Genomic DNA, 20,405 nt, shown 5'->3' on the forward strand with positions numbered 1-20,405 from the left:
CCCCCCCCCCCCCCGAATCGCAGTCCCTCCTCTGCCTTAGGACCTGGCAGTTTGCAAAACGAGTCAGGCCGACCAAACCACGGGCAACAGCAGTTTTGCTTAATTAAATCTCCCTTTAAAAGCACCTGGGGAGACTTTCCGGGTTAAGAGATTTTGTGCCAAGTGTTTTGTTTTTTTTTTTTATTTTTTTACATTTTACATTTTAATTTAGTTACCAGATCTTTGAAGGGGGACGGGGCATACATAAACTAGCCATCTGCTAAAAGTCGCAGATGATGTTAGCTGAATCAGACTTCAGGTTTGTCAAAGTCAGACGGACAGAGCTCTGTTGGTTTTAGGCACATTTCTCCCATCTGTGGGGGCAGACATTTGGGGACAGTTCTAGATGCACTCAGGTCCCTGAGTGACCACATGAGGCTCAGGGCTGCCGGCAGTGCCTGGCCTTGGTGCGGGACCGTCTTGTGCTGGGGGGCTCCTCCCACTGGAGGCAGGATCGCTGAGGCTCCTGTGTCACATTAGGAGTGTCTCATTCCGAAACCTACAAATTAATTCACGACAAACTAATCACGCCCCCGCCCCCTGTCACACATGGGTGAGGAATGGCAATTCTTTTCCAACCTTCTAGATTTCAAGATCAGAAACCGGCCAACTCTGCGGAGCTCTCTTGCCTCCAGCCTCGAGCGCTGGCTGGAGACCCCTTCTCAGGAGCCCGATCATTCCAGAAACCCACAGACATCATTTCCTCCTTCCTCTTCCCACTCACTTGCTCGCATTAACCAGTGCCCCTGGCTTATCCTTCACGTCGCGATTCAGGGACAAGGCGAGAGATCCCCACAGAGCAGGCAAAGCCAGGCCACTGGCTGAGTGCTGACTGCTCTGAAGACGTACCTGGCCGCGGCCCTGGGGCCCCTGAGCCCCACTTACTGGGCTGCTACCATCAGCCTAGTGCCTCGCTCAGCACTGCCGACTACCATTCCTGGTCCTCAAACAGCAAGGGTGACAACAGCAAGCGGGGACGCAGACCCGGATGCAGACCCGGTGGAGAGCAGAGAGCGGGGCCAGCTGGTGCGCAGAGCCCCGCGCATCCTGCCCCACGCCAGGTTTCTGCTGACACCTGCCATCGGGGACACTGGGAGGCGGAGGGATGGCGATACTTTTTTTGTTTCATTTTAGAGAGACAGAGAGAGAGCACGAGCGGGGGAGAGGGGCAGAGAGAGAGAGAGAGAGAGAGAAAGAGAATCCCAAGCAGACTCCACACTCAGCAAGGAGCCCAACGCGCGGCGCGATCCCACGACCCTGGGATCACGAGCCGAAATCGAGAGCCAGACGCTCAACCGACTGAGCCACCCAGGCGCCCCCGGAATGGCAGTCCCCGAGGTGCCCTTTGGACACAGAATGACAGTGTTTGCTGCTTCTCCTCAGGCCGGGGCACTTTAAATAAACACAACCCACACATTCTTGTGTTTGTATAAAAGATATTTACTTCAATTATCACACCTAGGGTGCTAGTGAATAATAATAATACATGGTGTGAGTTTCATACAGTGATATTGCTTCTCCATATCATATAGGGACCGTTGTACAGTGCTGAGAACAGACATCGTATGGCTAACCAAAGACAGAAGGGACGACGTCGAGGGGCCGACGGGTGCCTCCCCCACCCCCACGCCAGCTGGATCAACTTTTGACTCTTAATGTCCAAAACAAATAGCAAGAAAAAAAAAAATGTTACCAGAGATGGGTCACAGCAACACAACAGAGGCTTCTCAAAGCTATTTGTACAAAAACGACGCCTTTTTTTTTTTTTCGTTTGTTTTTTGTTTTTGTTTTTGGTCAATCGGGTCTCTGTGAGGATTTAAAAAAAAAAAAAAGGTCTGTGATTGTATTAACAAACGAGCTCTAAAAACATCTAAGACTTAGTGCGTTACAGAAAATATAAAATACTGCTAAAATGTAAGACACCACGATACACTGGGGGGTGGGGGTGGGGGGGGGAGCTGAGCTTATGAAGAGTTTTCCGGAAGAAGTCCGCCACTCTGCGAGCGAGCTTGTCTTGTGCTGTGTTAGTAGTCTGGGCAGGAGCGTGGTGCTCCCCGCTCTCGCGGCAAGTAGTTATTGCACATTGCAAAGAGCTAGGTCTTACTCAGTGGAAAGGGACGTGGGGAAACCCACCTTTTCTGCTGCTTTTTTTTCCCCCACTTGTATTTGCTAACGAGTTGTTCTCAAACGCGGTAAAGAGTTTTGCACGAATCCTCACGTCTCCAAAATGCACAGCATTTTCTGAGGGGTCTCGGTGGGACAGGAGAGGCCCGTTTTCCCCAGGAAAGAGGCAGAAAACGGCTCAAGAGAGAAATGCATAGACTGATTCGAGAGAAATGAGAACTCTTTGGGGCGCGGGGTGGGGGAGATGGGGGCGGTTATTTCGTCGGAGGGCTTTCTTTCAGAGATGAGGACAGAATCAGGACCCCCGACAATTTCAGAGAAGGGAAGTCATGGCACAGAAAGCGAGTCGGAGTTGGGGGGGGGCCCTCTGGGAGCGGGGGTCAGCCGCACGGCCCCATCTGGACCTCGGCCTGGCGGGCAGCCCCCTTCTCCTGGGCCCCACCCCACCTTCACACCCGATTAGCAAGCAACGGGCTGTGTTAGGCTGTGTTACTCCCTCTAAGCTTCAGAGCTTCACCGCATTAAGCGGGGAGGGGTTCCCCCCCCACCTCGCTGGTGTGGGTCCTCAAGCCACAGCCGGACCAGAATACACTGTTGCTTCGCGAGATGCAAGATGGTTTTGACCAACTTTGTGTGCAAGGAAAACAACCACAATAACAACAAGAAAAGCCAACAGAACACAGCAACCCACGCGAGCCTTGCAAGAAACCGCTCTCTCCCTCGGAAGCCACAGTCTCGACCAGGCCGCTGCCGCGCCGCCCTCTCTGACCAGGGCTCACTGAAACTTCATGAACCCAGAAGTCTTAACCAGAGGCTCTAGGAGGCTTTGGGGAACTGAACTTTGCTTTTCTACGTCTCTGCAGCTCCTTGCACTGAGTGTTCTTCTTCAACTCTCTCATTTAAAAAAGTTAGACACGCGGAGACCGCTAGTTTTTGAGTGGCTACTCTGGACACAGATGTCTGATTCTGCTGGAGAAGCCCCCTCTGGCCCCCCAGTCAGATCCCCAGACCCTTCGGTTCTTTTGGGGACCGGGGGGCGGCGGGGGGGGGGGGAGAGGGCAGGAGGCAGAAGACAGTAACCACTGGAGTGATAGCAAAAAGCATTTATAACAACAACAACAACAACAACACAAAACAACAATACACTCCTGATAAGTACTTAAATGATTAACCTAACAATAAATAGAAGAGGATAGAAATAATTTTTTTTTTTCTTCTCAAGGAAACATCCTTTTATAATTCTCCTCACGCACGCTGGCAGGTCAGTAGCAGTCAATCCATCTCAACAAGAAAAGGTTAAGTGCTGGAAGGGATGGCTGTGGTCTCACACTTGGGAGGGTTCTGAGCTGCTGGGTCACAAACACCGCCCCCCCCCCCGCCCCCCGCCCCTGCCCCCCCAGCCAGCGGTTCCAGCAGGTGCCCGGGGGGGGCCCTGTGCACCTGCACACCTCGCTCGGTGGTAAGAGGCAGGCTGAGATGGGGGGGTGGGGGGATGCTGGGGAGGCCTGTTTTCCCTTCAGTTCATGAACAAACGGAACTACAGTGAACATGCTCACCCACAACCTGAATCGTCCTGGTCTAAAGCTTACTTCGAGTTCATTTGGTGTGCAATACATTACCTCTTAAAAATGAAGAAAAATGATTTCTATTGCACAGAGCTTTTTACACATAGTCATCTACTTAAGTGCTTTCTGTTTAAAGCAAACTACAAAAAAAAAAAAAAAAAAAGGAAGGCGGGGGGGGGTAGAAAAAGAAAAAGACAAAGAAGGGAAAATGAAAAGGGAGAGGAACTTTCAAACAAAAGCAGCCCCGTGCCACTTCGATGCATCTTGCTGAATGGTGTCTGGTTTCGCCAACGGAAGTCCCAACGCTTCCGTACACACTGTGCTTCTGATTATTTTTTCCATAGGGATGTAGCCGTGACATTGGGATATAAGGCACCTTTCCTTTCTGATCACAGAAAGCTTGATACATAGCATATAGCATTACTTTGTGGTAGAAATGAAAGCCTAAACGCTACAGAAAACGACAGTAACACAGACTACACTTAACATTATTGGAGAAGCGAAAATGATCCATGGAAAGCAACTCAAAGGTATTTTAAAAGGTTAATACCAGGGGGATGGGGAAGTGCACATTTCTGCATAGCCTAATGCCTTTCTCTCACTAGCCTTTTTTAGGATTCTTCGCCTACAATGCCCAACTTTTCAAGTTAGCATTCCGGAGGAGACTAGGCGCTTTGGAAATGTCTTGTTAAAGCTAAATGTCACTTCATGCAAAAATGAGAATGGAGATACCGCTGACAGCGTGGTCACGGTATCTTTGGAGGGGAGGTGGAGGAAGGGCCGCAGGGCCTGGGCAGGTGGGGGCAGGTCCCCTGAGAGGAGAGAGCCCGGGGAACCTGCCTTTCCTTCTTCCCTCAGCAGGATGAGGCTCCAGGGCTGCTGGGGCAGGGAACTCGGGCGGAGCTCATTTCCTGCCCAGCTCACTGCTCTCCACGCCCCTCCTCTGCCTTCCGGATTCACCCCCTGGGTTTGGGCCTCCACTTTTCAGCACATCTGTAAAGGGTTCACAGGCTGGATCTTTTCGGAACTTTCACTGGGAACTGGTTTTCTTCTCCTGATGGTTTTCATCTACAAAAAGGCAGAAACTGATGGGAATGGAAAGATTTTTGTCAAACTGGACCCTTCTCTCAGCAAACGTTCCGGGCAATGGGACTGTATCACGTTGGAGTCCCAGGCCACCACCTTGCCACTTGGGGTGGGAGCTCTGCCCTGGGTACAGGGGTGGGGGTGGTGGTCCCGAAGGCTCTCCTGTTGCCACCAAGGCGCAGACGAAACTACAACAAGCACGGGGGTGGGGGGGGGACTTCTAAGTGCGAGCTTTCCCGGCAGATGCGCAAGCAGGCGATCATGGCACAAATCTTTAGTTAGGTTCCCGAGTCGTTCCGGCAGGAGAATACTCTGGCCACCAGAGAGGGCGCACCCACATCTAACCGGCGGCTCAGGGAGCTGTTTTTGTTTTTGTTTTTTTTTTTTCTTCCTTCCTCTGCACTGCATAGAAACTGGCATGTTCTTTTGGGAAGAGTCACGTGATCGAAGACTGGGTTTGTGGACTGGAGAACACCATCTCCTCTCCTGACCTTGAGAAGCTTCCGAAGGAGGTCTCGCGGTGGAGTTGAAATCAGAGCCTCCCTGTGCCAGAGACAATGAAGGCAGAGTTCCCCAACGCCAGGTAGGGATCCTGGGGAAGTGTCCTCACGTGGCCATGTAGGGGCAGCTCAGGGCAAGGGAAAAACGGCTTTGATGGAGCTCAACAGCTGAGCAGGAACGGACAGAAAGCAAAGGCAGGCCAAAGACAAGGCCCTCTGAGGCCCGAGACCGCCCCCGCCAGCAAAGGAAACAGCTGTCAGAGCGTCAGGAACAGGTGGAAGTCGAGAGAAAAAGCCATGTGCCTCGTGGAGCACAGCTGTCCGTCCATGTCGCGCTCACAAAAGAGAAGAGGGGGAAGAAGCCTGCCCGCCAGGCCGAGACACTCAGGAATGCCGCGCCTCTGGCTCTTTCCCTCTCTCCCGCGCCGGAGTCCACTCGGGCCTCGCGGTTCTGAGGGGCTTGGGGTGGGGAGTAGCATCGGGTGGGAGCACAGGTCAGTGAGGTAGAAGGGGACGGAGGAGGAGTGTGCTGACGAGGGAGGACATCCAGGGAGGGAAGCAGACCTCCCGTCCTTCCCGGGGAGGGAAGGGACGTGGCTAACCCGAACCTCGCCTTGCTACATCTCCCCCGCACGGCTGGCTTACTGGCCTCAGAAAGTGGGGGCTCGGGATGGCTAAGGGCGGACTCTTGTTTTTACAGGCCTGTCCAGAGGCGCCCGGCAGAGTGCATTTAAGGCAACGGCCGCTGTCCCCCAGCTCCAGGTGTAGCCGGTCACTAACACCGGTTCACTTTGTGCTAATCCCAGAAGGGCGTGCGTACACCCTACCCCCCGGCTCCTCTGCTACTTTCAGGGAGGTTTGTTTTTCTAAGGAGGAATGAGAAACATTGCATAGAATGTCAACAGGGTTCACTGATCACCGTGCCAGAGGGGGCAGGCGTTCAGGAGGAACCCCAGTTCACCTGCAGCCGGGAAGGCGCCGGCCTGTGGACTGAGCCGTCCGGTGACTCTTGTCCCGACCTCTTAGGGCACGACTGGGGCATGATCTTAGGGCAACGAGCCGACACCAGAGCTTTCCCTCGGATTAGAGTACAACCTGCCTTCTGCTTGGTTTCCTCCTGAGCCGCACGACTGACGTGGCTCCGGGCCGGTGGGGGGGGGGGGGGGGCGGCGGTACATGGGGAGGGTCTCCCATGGCCAGAGAGAGCACAAACACTCAACCCCAAGCTCTGTAGCACTCTGGGTCTGGACCAGCAACCAGCGGACCCCACATCGGAGGGGATGAGTTTTAAATGGGGAGAAGAACGAAGATGCCGAAAAGGAGGAGACCGGGCAGGGAGGCACCTGTGCTTTGGAAGCACAGGGAACCGGCCCCGGGGAGGCAACCGTCATCTTTTTGCCTCAGTCACTCTCACAGACACAGCGGCCATGGTTTGACGGTGGTCATACGGGTCAAGATCCTGGCATTTCCTGGAGACTTCTCCAAGCCTGCATCCCGGGACAGTCTGCCGACCACGAGCCACCTTATGTTGTGATGTTCCTCACGCAGGTCGGCTCTGAGCATACTCGAGTTGAGCTGGATGGCTACGGCGATCCTTTCTGAAGATCAGTCTGGCGGACAGAGATCCCGGACAGGCCGACTGATCCAGAAGTTCAAGGCTGGCGGTCGCCCGGGAGCCAGACGGTGGAGGCGAGCGGGCACAGGTCTAGGACGGAGCCCACACGCCTTCCCCCTCCGATCCCACAAAGGGAGTGTGGCTGGAACCAAGGGTCAAGAGGCCGAACGCGAACGCGGATTTTACACCGAACCTCCACTTAGCCAGCTAAGTAATGGCAAAACCCTTAAGTTATGAACACTGCCTCCAATTAACAAAAAGAAGCCATTTAAAATGGCATAATGGAGCTTGTAATTAAGTGTTAGTGTTTTATACGGAACCGCTTTCCCCAGGGGAGAGGTACAAATCAGCTTTTTAAACTGATGGAGCGTAAAGAGGAGGTCGGCTGCCTGTGGGGGCTACAGCTTGGAATGCCAGCCAGCTGAAGGTAAGCCCCCCCGGAGAGGATGCTGTTCAAGGCACTTGAATATTGCTTATCAAGATGAAAGATCAACCCTTAGACTCACACTGAGGTGCAACGAGGAGGGGGGACACTCCCCCGACCCCCTGACAGGTTTCTGTTATATAGTGGCAGCTCTTAGAAGTGTTACAGTGAAAGCTTAACACAAAAGATCATAGGGTTGGGATCGCGATAAAAAAAAAAATATATAAATAGAGAAAAAATACAAACACAGAACCGCAAGCAAACTTTAACCAACTGATTGTATCGAGCACCCAGATGTAAGTCTGGCAGAAAAGGTAGAGCGGAAGTCAACATAAACCTAGTTTAAAAACCACCACCACCACCACCATCACCAAAACCCAACAAAAATGACTAAATCGCTTGGAAGAGCCAAAGTGGCTGTTTTAGACTGTTACTATTTGGCCACGAGGATGGACAAATCTATACTTTTTTCAATTCCCTCGGATTTAATGCCTTGGTAAATAACAGTCATGCCTTGAAAACGAAAACACTACCCTAATATTTCTGGTTAACACCCTGCTTTTCATTGCAATGAAAAATCAGATATTTAGAGATTCATCACACATGATGACACGATTCCCTCGAGGTTTTCGTGGAGAGGACACCACAGTACCGTCAGGGGCTCCGCTACTCACTGTCCTGGGGGGGGGGGGGGTCACTAATGCAAACTCGCTCTTCTTAATGCACCTGAATCGAGCCAGATGTTAATCTGTTTCCCCTTAAGCTCCTCCATTTTGAATTCTCTTCTCACTGAACCAGGTATCAAGTTCAGAGATGATACGACCATCAAAAGGCAAACAGCCTGCCTCCCAGCCTCCTAGAGCCTTCTGAAAACTTCTTATTCACGAAAAGGCATTGTCTTTAGTGTAGTGACTCTTAAATCTGTGAAAACTTTAACTAAGTGCTGTAGTTGCAGGTTAAAGGACTGTAAATGAACTACGTAATTTCTAAAACATCATGCAAGAAACGTGGTTTCACATCTTACAGTCAAAGTCCTACAAGTTAATCAATACAAGCACACTGAGGTGTAATAGCGGGGGCATACCTTGAAAATTATAACTCCCTCCCACCCCCCCCATCAAAAAAAAAAAAGGTAATATTAATTAAACTTAAGAAATAATGAATGCACCATTAAAATGCCATCCAAAGATGTTGACCTAAGACAAAGGTTTCAATGATACACAATACGGTCAAAAAGTTTTCAATCAGTAATATACAGTATGACAACTACATCTCGTAAATTATACCCAATACTGCCGGCAGTCTATCCCTCTAAAGAATATTTGCCCCTTTCATCCCTTCCTAACAATCAGATAATAAAATACAGCACCTATAAATAAGCAAAAAAAAATATATATATATACCGAAATCATCTATTGTTAGTTTAAAGATATGGCAATAAAGGAGTCTAAATTAGCAAACTTGTAGAAGCCATAACTGATAAAACAGCTTATTGAAAAAAGGTGGCAGTAATGCACTCTATGTGTGCACAGGTACTTAAGAAAATACACAGACGTATAAAATTGCACACACGCACACACGCACACTCTCACCCACCTCTATTCTCACGCGTATACACATAGACAACAGGAGGAATCAGAGACAAGTTAGACTTCAGGTTTGTACTTAGACTGCCCTACACTGTGCATAAAAGAACTGTTCCAAGAGGCAGAATGAATGAAGGGTCGATGGATGGTCTGGTCTGGAAGTGAAGAGCAACAACGTTTTGGTGGGAGTGTGGGCCATCTCTACAGGGGTGAGGGCAGAGCCCGGACTGCCACTCCGCTGCAGGGAAGGAAGCTTCCCACGACGGTCAACAGTCCTCAGTGCTTGTGGTGGGAAGAGCGGGAGAGAGAGAGAGAGAGAGTGCGCGTGCGCCAGAGCCTGCCGGGCCCGGGGAGCGGCGGCCCCTGGTGGGGCTCAGTCCATCAGGCGCCCGGGAGAGTGCTGAGAGGTGTGCTGCCTTCTGTGCCAAGGGAAGCCTGCTGACCACGCGGGGCGGGACCCCTGCGGCCCCCCCCCCCCCCCAAGCTGCCTGCTGCCACCTCGGCGGCCCACTCTTTCCTCCTTCCTTTACACGCTCGCACGTGTGCGGACTCACCAACGCAGACGTAGACACCATAAATTAAAACAGAATGAACGGGGACATGCTACAGTTCTAACTTGTCTCCTAACCTCCGAGATATGAGGTCTGATCAGCGTGCTCTGCGGTTAGAGGTTAAAAAGCAGATTATAAAATACCTAGATTCGGATCTTTTCTTTTTGTCCTGATTTGGCCTAGAATGGAGTGTATTAAACAGACCCTGGCCAGCAAAAGCCCAGAGCCAGTTAAAGCTATGGATCATGTGCACTACATGTCAGGATTCTATTCACGTACAAGAAAACACTACGTCAGCTACCACAAAATCAGATCGTTTCCTGATGTGACTTCTCTTTCTGTTAAAAAATATGTGGAGTAAATGTGTTTTATTTTAATTCAAAGTTTCAAACGAGAAGATTCTTTACTTGAAAATATTTAGGAATCCAAACTAGTGTGTTTAGAGTCGGTTTGACTGTGCAATCTCTTAGTGGCAACTGAACAGCTACAAAAACTTTCTTTTTTTAATTTTTCTGAAAAATCCCCCCTCCCACCCCCCCCCCTTTTTTTTTCCTGGTTTAAGAAGATAATAGTGTATTATCGCTCTGAAGCCATTAGATGGCAGATAAAAAGCCCCCTTTTAATATGTGGGTTTGATTTTTTTTTTTTTTTTAAAGCCCACACGAAAGAGGAGGGCGCAAGGCAAAGCTGTAAGAGTTATTCCAGAACCTGTGGAAATCACTTAGGGCAATAAAAAAAACACTTCAGGGTACAAAAAAGCTCGACTACACATTTCCGTTTTCTTCCTTGAAAACACGACATAGATTGGGCTTAATGCTCCTTTGTTTTCTATATGCACCTTGGCCTATGGCGATTTTGCCCTGTGGCCCGCAGGGCGGTTAAGTGCGCAACACGGTCCAGGCCGCGGAGTCGGCGCCCGCCCCTCTGCCCGGCCCAGCCCTGCCCAGCTCAGCTCGGCTCGGCTCGGCTCGGCCCAGCTCGGCTCGGCCCGGCTCGGTTCGGCCAGACCCGGCTTAGCTCGGCCCGGCCCGGCTCGGCCCGGCTCGGCTCGGCCCGACTCTTGCTCGGCTCGGCTCGGCTCGGCGGGACGGGCGGGCGGCGCCCTCTCAGAACTCCCATTCGATGGGCTCCTCCCGGCTGGCGGCCTTCTCCAGGCGGTGGATTATGCTGTTCAAGTTCGCGGCCTTCTTCTTCCTCAAGGGGTTGTCTCGAGAGTCCCTGGCGCCCGCCGCCTCCGGGAGGCCGAAGAGGCTCTGCAGCGAGCTGGCCCTGCGGGCGGCCGCCGGCGCGCTGGTGCTTGGCAAAGCGGAACTCCTGTCGGCGCCGTCCCGGGCCCGGCAGGGGCCCTCCGCCGGCGGGGCGGCTGAGGTAGCGGCGTCCTCCCCGGCCGCGGGCGCGGCGGCGGCGGCGGCGGCGGCGGCGGCGGCGGCGGGGTTTGGCACGGGCCCCGGGCCGTCGGCGGGGCCCTCGGGCGGCGGCGGCGGCGGCGGAGGGGGCGGCGGCGGCGGCGCCCGGGGCCGGCCCTCGTCGTCCGCGTCGTCCGGGGCCGGGGCCCCCGAGGGCGGCGGATGCGCCTTCTCCGCCGGCCTGGGCGGCTCCTCCCGCTCCTCCGGGGCCGCGGCCGCGTCGGCCGGCCCTCCCTGAGACTTGGCGGCGGCCGCGGGGCCGCCCGACTCCTCGGCGTCCGCGGCGCTCGGGCCCTCGGCGGCCTCCACGCCGTCGCAGCTGTCGCCCTCCGAGCTGGGCGCGGCTCGGCCGCTTCGGGCCGACGGGGAGTCGCTGGCCCCGGCCTGGCCCTGGCTCCCGGCCTGAATCTCCTCAATGAACAGTTCTCTGCGGATCCGAGACCTGCGAGACACAAGCGGAGCGGCGCCGTGAGCAGGGGGGCGGCCGTGCGCGCGCTCGGAGTCGCGGGGGACCCCTCCCCGGCCGGGCAGGGCGTCACCCCCCACGCCAGGCCCGGGCCTCGCCCCCGCCACCTCCCAAGCTCAGTGCCTTTGCCCGAGTCGCCCCTCGGGGCCAGGGCCAGGCCCCTCTTTTCAGGGAGGATGGCGCGCCAGTGTTACTGGTTCGATGGCACTTTTCCTGCATCTCCTGTCCCACCCCACCTCCAATCGCGCTGTGAATGGCGCGGCCCATCCTTCGCGCACCCCAGGCCCGGCATGGTGCTAGGTATGCGGTCTTAAATGAGGACTGAACTAACAAATGGAAATGCAGAACGGGCCTGTCCTCCCCGGGACTTTGGGTAGTCGCCCAAAGTGTCTGAGCCACAGGTCAGGGGTCAGGGCCCGGGCAGCGTTCTCCCAGATTACGTTTCAACCAATTCCCTCCTTTCAGAGGAGACCAGGGAAGGGTCACTTTTGAACAAGCAGGAAGGAGACCAGACACGCGCTCCAACACAGCAAGCGTGTTATAATCAAGCTCCCATACTTTGTCGGGTGTGAAGGGAACAAGCTGCACACGGGCCCTGGCCGTCCCTGGTTTGGGACGTCATGAAATGACTCTTGTTAAGTCTGCTTTTGGGCCTGCGTTTCTCCTTCCATCTTGCCCACTGTACTAGGCTCGATGAGAAGTCTCTCTAGGTGGTTCCAAAGAGCTGAAAAAGCCTCTGATTAATGTGCCAACTGTTAGTGGAAAAGCATCCTCAGGTCAAGTCAGCACTAAGCCCACTGTCTTGCAGAAGGAAACCGGGCCTTGGGCTAGGCATGCATAAAAATATTTTCCCCAGTGAAGGTAACCTGTTTTGAGAGTCCACTATATGCCAGGTCTTGTGTTGGGGGAGGGCAGCATTGAAGCCACCGGGAATCTGGCTGTAGTTTAGTCCAGTGTATCAGAACCCTGATGGCACTGATGTGTCAACACTTATTTGCTCCCTGCGGAGGACTCTTGTCCGGAGGATGGTTTCTGAGCCAGAGCTTCAGGGTGAGGTCCTAAAGCATCCCCCCCTCCCGAAGTTCCCAGGGGGTAACAGAAGACTTCCCTCCCTCTCTGGGCTCCCACGGGAGCCTATGAAGTGGGAGCCCCTGCCGTCAGGTTCCTGGATGCTGTGCCGTGAGGGCAGGCCTGTCTGCTGCCTTTCAGGCCCCTTGGCAGCCAAGAATGCCAGCCGGGGTGAACACCTAATCCCATCCCACCCTGGCTGGGGAGGAGGGAGGCCAGACAGGCAGACCTGTGGGTTGTAACTCTGAGTCCCAGGGGTAGACTGGCCCCAGAACGGAGCACAGGCTCTGTGGAACCAGGCAAACCTGGGTTTGTAAACTTACTAGCTCTGCAACATGGCAAAAATTCCTGAACCTTTTGGAGCCTCTCCGTATGATCTGAAAATCATGGAGAATAGTTTCTTCCTTGCAGAGATGTTAGGAATAAAATATTAACGCATAATATGGGACACAAAGTAGACCCAGAAAAAAAGGGCACTGTGCTGACCATCCAGCTGCCTTTTGAATGCCACAATCCCCGTTGTAAGTGCTGAGGCTGAGGTCAAGGGGCTGCGGGGCGGGAAGGGACAGCTTCATGCCTGTGGCCTGGCATCCTGGCCGCCCCCCTCCGCAGCTGGGTGAACCTGTGTAACCTCTGTCTGGAAAATGGGGCCAGTAGCACCGCACCCCGCTGCCGATCAGAGGATCCGATGAGACAACACACATGATGCTCCCGGCTCGGTGCCTGGCACACACTCTATGCTCAGGCGACAGGAGACATCATCTTTCCTCGCCTAGATTTGTCTCCGCGTCTGTGAGGAATATCCTCTTCTGAGCTAGAAACACCAGGTCCCGGGAGCAGAGAGCCATGTAAGGCGAGGTCTGCAGGGCGCCACGGTATTTAGGGTTCAGAAGAGTTTCTACTGGGGGACCTGTTCTTCCGGGAGGAGACCAGGTGTCCTGTGACACCCTGTTCCGGCATTCCTGGCCCTGTTCCCAGGTAAATGGTCACCCTAAGATACTTCTAATTCCTTGAGGGTGAAATGGTAAGAGGAAGCAAAGTTTTACTCTCTTGATGGGGGTGAAAATCGATCTCCAACCCCCCCCCCCCCCCCCGCCCCACCACTATTCCCTGTGGGTTCCCGTGGGCAGGAGAAAAAAAAAGTCAACTTCTCCTGTTTAATTAACTCCTGCAGAATATGAGAGACATCTCCTCCCTTAGGAACTCAGTGTGTGTGTCAGGGGCCTGGATGGCTCAGTCTGTTAAGTGTCTGACTCTTGGTTTCCGCTCAGGTCACGATCTCCTGGTTTGTGGGTTCGAGCCCTGTGTCTGGCTCTGTGCTGATAATGTGGAGCCTGCTTGGGATTCTCTCTCTCTGCCCCTCCCCTGCGTGCTCTCTCTCTCTCTCTCTCAAAATAAATCAGCATTTTAAGAAACAAGGAAAGGAACTCTGTGCATGTGTGCTAAGTGCTGCTGTGTGCCAGTTCTTGTAAGAAGCTCTGGGGTCTACCGGGCTGGTCTCTGCTGGAAGCATTTAGTTGGAAGAGCTAAAAGCCATGGAGGGGGTGTGCTCTCCGTCTGAATCTCTGCTCTGCACTCTGCCTCCCGGGTGACCCAAGTGACCTCAGTTCTTGGGGCTTTATGCCAATTCTGAATGACCTGGTGCTCACTTCTCATCTGATCTATTTTGTGGCTTATAAAATTCTTCTCAGTTCTTTTGTCAAGACCCTGCACATCTCCTACCTCTTGCAGAAGATCTTTCTAGATCTCGGCAGCTGAAGTGAATCTCTGCCCCAGGTTCTTCCGTTTGTCGGCCTGGCCAGCTTTGTTACGGTTATTTTTGCAAGAAAACATTTACTGAGCATCCACTCTAGATCTGCATCTGAGCTCATTTCCTAAGTTTTGAGGTTCTCTTCCTCCTTCTCCTCTCTCCCCCTTCTGTCTTTACTTTTGTGGTGTATGGTTGACCCTGCTGCTGTTAAACGCACACATGGGGCGTCTCCACAGTGAGCAGCTGACCACCTGTACTGTGATGGGCGTTACACAGTTGTCAGGAAGGCGAGTGACCAAAGCTAAGAAACCGGGCGAGAGCGTGCCCCGGCCAGGAGGCAGTGACTGTCGTTCAGCTGAGGCCTGTAGGGGAGGGTCTGGGGAACGAGGTGACCCCAGCAGCGCCAGGGGAAATGTTTTGGAGGTGTTTTGGGTAACAGGTGGCAACCCGACCCAGTTAACTCCGCCGTCTCCAGGGTTCCCGTGCTTGCACTGAAGTGGACGTCGCTTGGGGCGCCTGGGTGGCTCAGTCAGTTAAGCGTCCGACTCTGGCTCAGGTCATGATCTCGAGCTTTGTGAGTTCAAACCCCTCAGAGCCTGGAGCCTGCTTTGGATTCTGTGTCGCCCTCTCTCTCTCTCTCTCTACCTGCCTCCCCCCCCCACCATGCTCTGTGTGTCCCTCTCTCAAAAATCAACATTAAAAAAAAAAGCGAACATAGTTGCAAAAGACCTAAAAGAACACATTCGAATGCACCTTTGTGTCTAGAAAGTAAAAATGGGATTGCATAACACCTGGCGGGGAGAGGCTCCGGTGACCCTCTGCCCAGGTTTCCGTTCCTTCTCCTTCATTTCACTTGTTTCCCGCTCTCAGAGCTTCCGTCCAGGTGGAGGGAGCTCCACCATTGCAACTGCTGGCCTCGCTCTGCCTCTGTTCTTATCTCATCTGTAGACCGAGGATGAATAAGCTGGCTGTGCTCAGTTCGTGTACTGTCTTTGTCCTCGCGGGAGCCAGGCCGCGCCCGGGAGGCCGGCTGGGGACGGTGCTGCCATCGTGGCTCCCCTTGCCTGGTTCCAGCGGTCAGGCAGCAGGTCTGTCTGGCTCTCACACTAAGCTACAAATGCCTACTTAGCTTTCACCGGCAATAAAGGTACTGTTTTGGGTCCCATCTAATATTTTCAAAGTCCCCACTTTGTTTAGCACCTGGTGGGAGGGGGGGTGGTTACCAGGGCGGCTTGGGAAGCTGCAGCAGAACCTAACAGCTAAGGCAGGGCCCAGTCCGAGACACCAGTCCCTGTGGTCCCCGGCTGCTTGGGATATACTCTGTTGCCCGACACCTGTCTCAGGTGGGTAACCATGAGGGCTCCGCCCGCACTGGCCACATGCGTGTGCTTGTCCCCTGGGTAGAACCAGGAGCCCCCGACTCAGTTTTGTTGGGCCCTAGAGACAATGATGTTCTGATGACAACCAGCAGTTTGAGACAGTCACTTCAGGGCATTAAACAAGCAGGGATTTCCATCGGGCCACCGGGAAGTCCCGGTTTCTAGCGGCAGGAAGTCTTGGTTGCAGCTACGATCGACATGCATTGTGTGTCGGTGTCATGACCTAATCCAAACATTTTACCCCAGTCGGCTTCATTCTATGGGAGAGCACTAGGCCCTAAGCTGACACGCCTCGGTCAGGTATTTAGCCTGTGTGAGTTTTATGTCTTTCATCTGTAAAATGCAGGTAAGGGGCACCTGAGTGGCTCAGTCGGTTAAGCGTCCGACTCGATTTCGGCTCAGGGCTTGATCTTCTGGTTCGTGGGATGGAGCCCCATGCCGGGCTCTGCAATGACGACGTGCAGCTTGCTTGGGATTCTCTCTCTCCTCTCTCTCTCTCTCTCTCTCTCTCTCTGCCTCTCCCCTCCTCGTGCACACTCTCTCTCAAAATAAATACTTGGCTCAGTGTCTGGAGATCTGGTAGGTGCTCAATAAATCTCATTAATTTGACTGGATTTAGTTCATTACGAAACAAATCAGGCTGATTTGGAAGACAATGCTGTAAAAGAACCTTTGGGTCTGCACTAAGACATGCTCGCTGCTATGGAACCACGGCCGCCTACACTCTCCCTTACAGTGATCTCGTTTTCCTGGCACAGCAGACAGACGTGGATTGTCCCTAATGACGTGATCCTCCACCTTGGGAGCTAAAAGCTCCAACGAAACATAAAAAGCCAAACTAACCTACCCAGCACCAGGCTTTCAGTCCCCAGCCCGCCAGGGCCAGGTCCCCAGCATGTCAGCCCACTGCACCGTTCGTGGCCCTTCCCTGCGGGACAGACGGGCCGCCTCCCAAGGGCTGAGGGCGCCGAGGGCCGGACCAAGCCGGGACGTACCTGTAATTGTGGAACCAGTTGATGACGGTGCTGGTTTTCAAGTTGAGCTGGGTGGCGAGTTCCTCGATGGTTTTTGGTGACGGGTATGGCTTTTGCTGATACGCTCGCTTCAGAGCTTCTTTCTCTTCAGGAGCCAGCACCACGCGGGGTTTCTTCAGCTGGTGCTGGGGCTGCGGGCTGGCGCCCTGGCTGTAGTCGATGCCAACGGAGGGGGGCTCGCAGGGCTGGCTGTCGCTGACCGAGCTGTGCCGCCGCTTCATGTAGGCTGAGGGAGGGAGAGAAGGCGGATTGAGGTGCAGGCCCAGCCGGGAGATGAGCCCGGGCCCCTGACTCCCAAGAGCGCCACGGGGCGCTGCCGGCTCACACTCGTGTGTACGTCGTGGCAGCCGGCCGTTCGGCCCTGCTCTTCCAAGAGCGTCTCGGAACCCCTGGGCCAGAACCGTTCTGAAACCCAGCCCACATTCGCCAAGCGCCTGCTCTGTGGGAACACGACGTCGCCGGCTGGCCCTGCCTGGCGGCTCAGCGGGGGACGCGGGGAAGCGTACGGGCGACCCCAGGGAAGCGCGGTGAGGGAGATACCAAGGGAGGGAGGTACCCAGCTCAGCCCGGGGAGGGGTCAAGGGAGGCTTCCCAGGAGAGATGGTGTTTAAGCTGGATCTTGAAGGCCAAGGGTGATTAACCAGAAAAAGAGAGGATGAGGTGGGAGGCGGTAGGAGACTGTTCCAGAAAGTGGGACCGGCAGGTGTAAAAAAGAGGGCACAAGGGCACGAGACGGCACAATTCCAGAGTGTGTATGTGTGTGAGCGTGCGCGTGCCCGCGTGCGCCTGGGGTGTGGAGGGGGAGGGAGGAGCCGGAGAGACGGGCAGTGCCGGGGTAGGCTGGACGTTTGGACTTTACCTCAGAGGCAGAGGGAAGGAACGAAAAGGTTTTAGTCGGGAATGGTCTGATCAGCTGCATGCGTTTCGGAAAGGCTGTTCTGGCTGCAGTTTGGAGGATCGAGCGGATGGCAGGGCTGGCAGGAAGGTGCTCCGTTAGGAGGTAAGAATGAAAAAGACCTGAACTGGGGCAGTGGTGGTGGGACTGGAGAAAAGTCCAGAGGGTGTGGAGATGGAAAGGGCCAGAGCTGACAGGACGGTGGGGGGAGGGGGGGGACTGACGCAGGAGGGGCTGAGGAGGGCGGAGGAGCCCCCGGTCCCAGGCTGGGAAGTGAGGAGGGTGCTCGGGTCTCTGGGTTGGTGCCACGGAAGAAGGGAGAAGACGGTGGCTCGTCTTGGAATTGTGGAGTCGGAGGGGTCTCTGGGTTGCCCACCTGGAGATGGCCTGTGGGCAGTGAGACAGGTAGGTAGGAAGCCCAGAAGAACGGCTGGGCCAGAGAGAGGGATTTTGGACCACAAGAACACAAACTGTGGTCGTGGTCCGTGCCGTCGGTGAGAAAGATGGGGGCTGGGAACGGAACCCTGGGACATCCACAGGCAGAGAGCACCCCCACGAAGAAGCAGCCACGAGGGATCCAGAGATGGGAGGAAAACCAGGAGACAACGGTGGGAGAGAGGATGAGATCTACAGTGTCAGTGCTGCAGTGAGTCTGACAAGGACCCCGGAGACCCTCTGGCTTTAGGAGATAACCAGAGACCGGGGGGAGTAGGCAGAGCAGGGCTGTGGGAGCAGAAGAATCCAGGTGGCTGTAGGCCGAGTACCGAACGGGAGGTGACAAGGTGAAGGCAGTGAGCACGAGTTGCTATTTTAAGATGCCTGAATGTAAAAGAACAGCGAGAGACAGGATAGTTTCTAGAAGGGCCGAGGGTGGATCTGAAGCTGAGAGGGCGCTGATCGTGTTTCCAAGCGGAGGGGCGAGAGCTGGCGGTACAGGTGAGAGAGATGATCGCTGTAGGTGCACCAGAATGGCGTCTGAACAGGACAGGCGGGGAGGGCTGGAGGTACAGACGAGCTTAGAGGGGCTGTGGCGGGGAAGGCTGGTGGCTGGCGTTTTCCTGCTGAAGTAGGAAGGCAGGAGTGATGATCTGAAGTGATGGGAAAGGAAGGAGTCTTGGAGGGGTAGAGGAGAGCGGTGGAGAAAACAGGCAGAGCACGAACCCGAGGTTGGGATCTGCAGGGGGACGGGGAATGGGAAGGCGGGAGAGAGACGGCTGTGTCTGGGACAATGGCAGGAGGAGGTAAGGGTACCAGGTAGCAAAATGATGGGGACAAGGGTGGGAACAGGGATCGGCGGGCCTGGAGGCAGAATGAGCCATGAAACATGAGAGGCATGGAAAGACAGAAGGACAGCAGAACGTGGTCAGGGGGTGGGGTGCCTGAATTTAGTCTCTGAGAAGTAGAGTAGTCGTGGGTGACAGCAAGACTTGGGGAAAAGCCCATGGTTAAGGAGATCAAAGAACTTGAGGCCTGGCCCTGGACGGGGTCTGAGGGTCTTAAAACACCCCTGAATGAGGTGGGACGTGGGTACGGAGGAAGGCAGCAATCCAGAGGCCATGGTCTTGAGAAAAAGTCCAGTAGTGCGGGGCGGGGGGGGGGCGGCTGGAGGGGGCTCGGCGCTTCAGGGAACATGCACCTGCCCTGGGGGACTTGCCCTTGCCCTTGCTTTTGGGGACAAGCAGGGTCCTTGTGCCCTTGATATGGCTTTTTACTGTGGAAGGACTGCAGGGGGGAGCAGTGGGCAGCAGTGAAGTAAAGGGGACGTGCCTTCAGATTCAAGTTCTCTGTTCTCTCTGTGCTGTTGGGGCTTCATCTGCCCCGTCTGTCCTTATGCATCACCTGTCCCCAGCTATGCTTCAAGTTAAAACCCATTCGGGTTTGAGCCAATAAGTCATCCATAGTGATCTTTCTAGTGGATTAGCTTGGTTGGAATAGAGTCTGCAAATCCTTGAAAACTTCTTAAAACTGATGGAAGATGGGAGGTAATATTATTGAATAGGAGGAGCGGAGTGGCCAACATCTGGGACGGGATCCTCCCACGTATGCGGTGGGAGAGGGGTCATTGCCACCCCTGCGTACAGGGGAAGAAACCGAGGCCCGGAGAAGCGAAATGCTGGGCTTCAGGTCACACAGCTGGTAAGTGACAGGACTGAGGTCTGACCCAAGTCCGTGCTGGGCAGTGCTGCTTGCCTTGAGCTGCCTGATGGTGGCCAGTGCCCCGGCCCCGCAGCACGGGAGCACACCCTTCAGCAGCACTGATGTTCAGGTCTCAAAAAAATGTTACAGGAGAAGACTATGGATTGTCAGGGTCCATCTGTAGCCACCAGGAAGAGATACTGATGAGCTAGCCCACGCTGTACGGGCGCACGTCTGGGGGCTGGTGGCCGTGTGGACAGGTTGGTTCAAGGGCCGTCTCGTGAAGGGACGGAAAGCAGAAGGCAGATCAGGATGGAGACAAAAGTTTATGAAGAAGGAAAAAGAGCAATAAAAGATTGGAGCTAACGGGAGAAGCAGCAAAATCTTTCTGGAAGAGAGGGAAGCATGACGCACGTGCGAACCCCCTAGTCTGGATCACCCGGTGCTCACTTTTTCATAGAGTCCAGCCTGGGAGCATGATGGACTTTCATCTGCTTTAGAGGAACCCAACTTATTTTAAAAACTGTGACATACGGAGCACTTAGGTGTGCTGGTGGTTAAGTTCCGTACATTCTTTCTAATGCTCACAAACCTGAAGGAGGTCATATTACCATCCCCTTTCTACAGATGCAGAAACTTAGACTAAGGAGTTACTTAACTAACTTGCCATTTTGTGACTGACCTAGGACACAGCTGAGAAGGCAAATCTTCCCCCAAAGAAAACGAAAATCATACTGTCAGTGGCCAGAAAATGAGCCTGGTAAGCCGGCCGCTGCCACTG

General features: G+C 54.4%; 1 protein-coding gene across 13 annotated transcripts in view; it reads right to left on the minus strand.

The window, feature by feature from the left end:
* Window positions 1-20,405, minus strand: part of CUX1 (cut like homeobox 1) — a 376,245-nt gene that overhangs the window by 16,024 nt on the left and 339,816 nt on the right. For 9 of the 13 annotated variants that reach the window (XM_053894154.1, XM_053894155.1, XM_053894160.1 and 6 more), the window contains 2 exons: window positions 16,555-16,819; window positions 1,456-11,338 (listed from right to left, as the gene is read on the minus strand). The exons of the other annotated variants lie outside the window; for them this stretch is intronic. In XM_053894154.1, coding sequence (XP_053750129.1) covers window positions 10,597-11,338; window positions 16,555-16,819 — 1,007 coding nt within the window. In that variant the 3' untranslated portion in view covers window positions 1,456-10,596. Of the gene's footprint in view, window positions 1-1,455; window positions 11,339-16,554; window positions 16,820-20,405 lie in introns of those variants that run through there. 13 annotated transcript variants of the gene reach the window in all.

Source organism: Panthera pardus, unplaced genomic scaffold (genome assembly GCF_024362965.1).
Source record: "Panthera pardus isolate Hobbes unplaced genomic scaffold, ASM2436296v1 HiC_scaffold_4, whole genome shotgun sequence".
Lineage (NCBI taxonomy): Eukaryota > Metazoa > Chordata > Mammalia > Carnivora > Felidae > Panthera > Panthera pardus.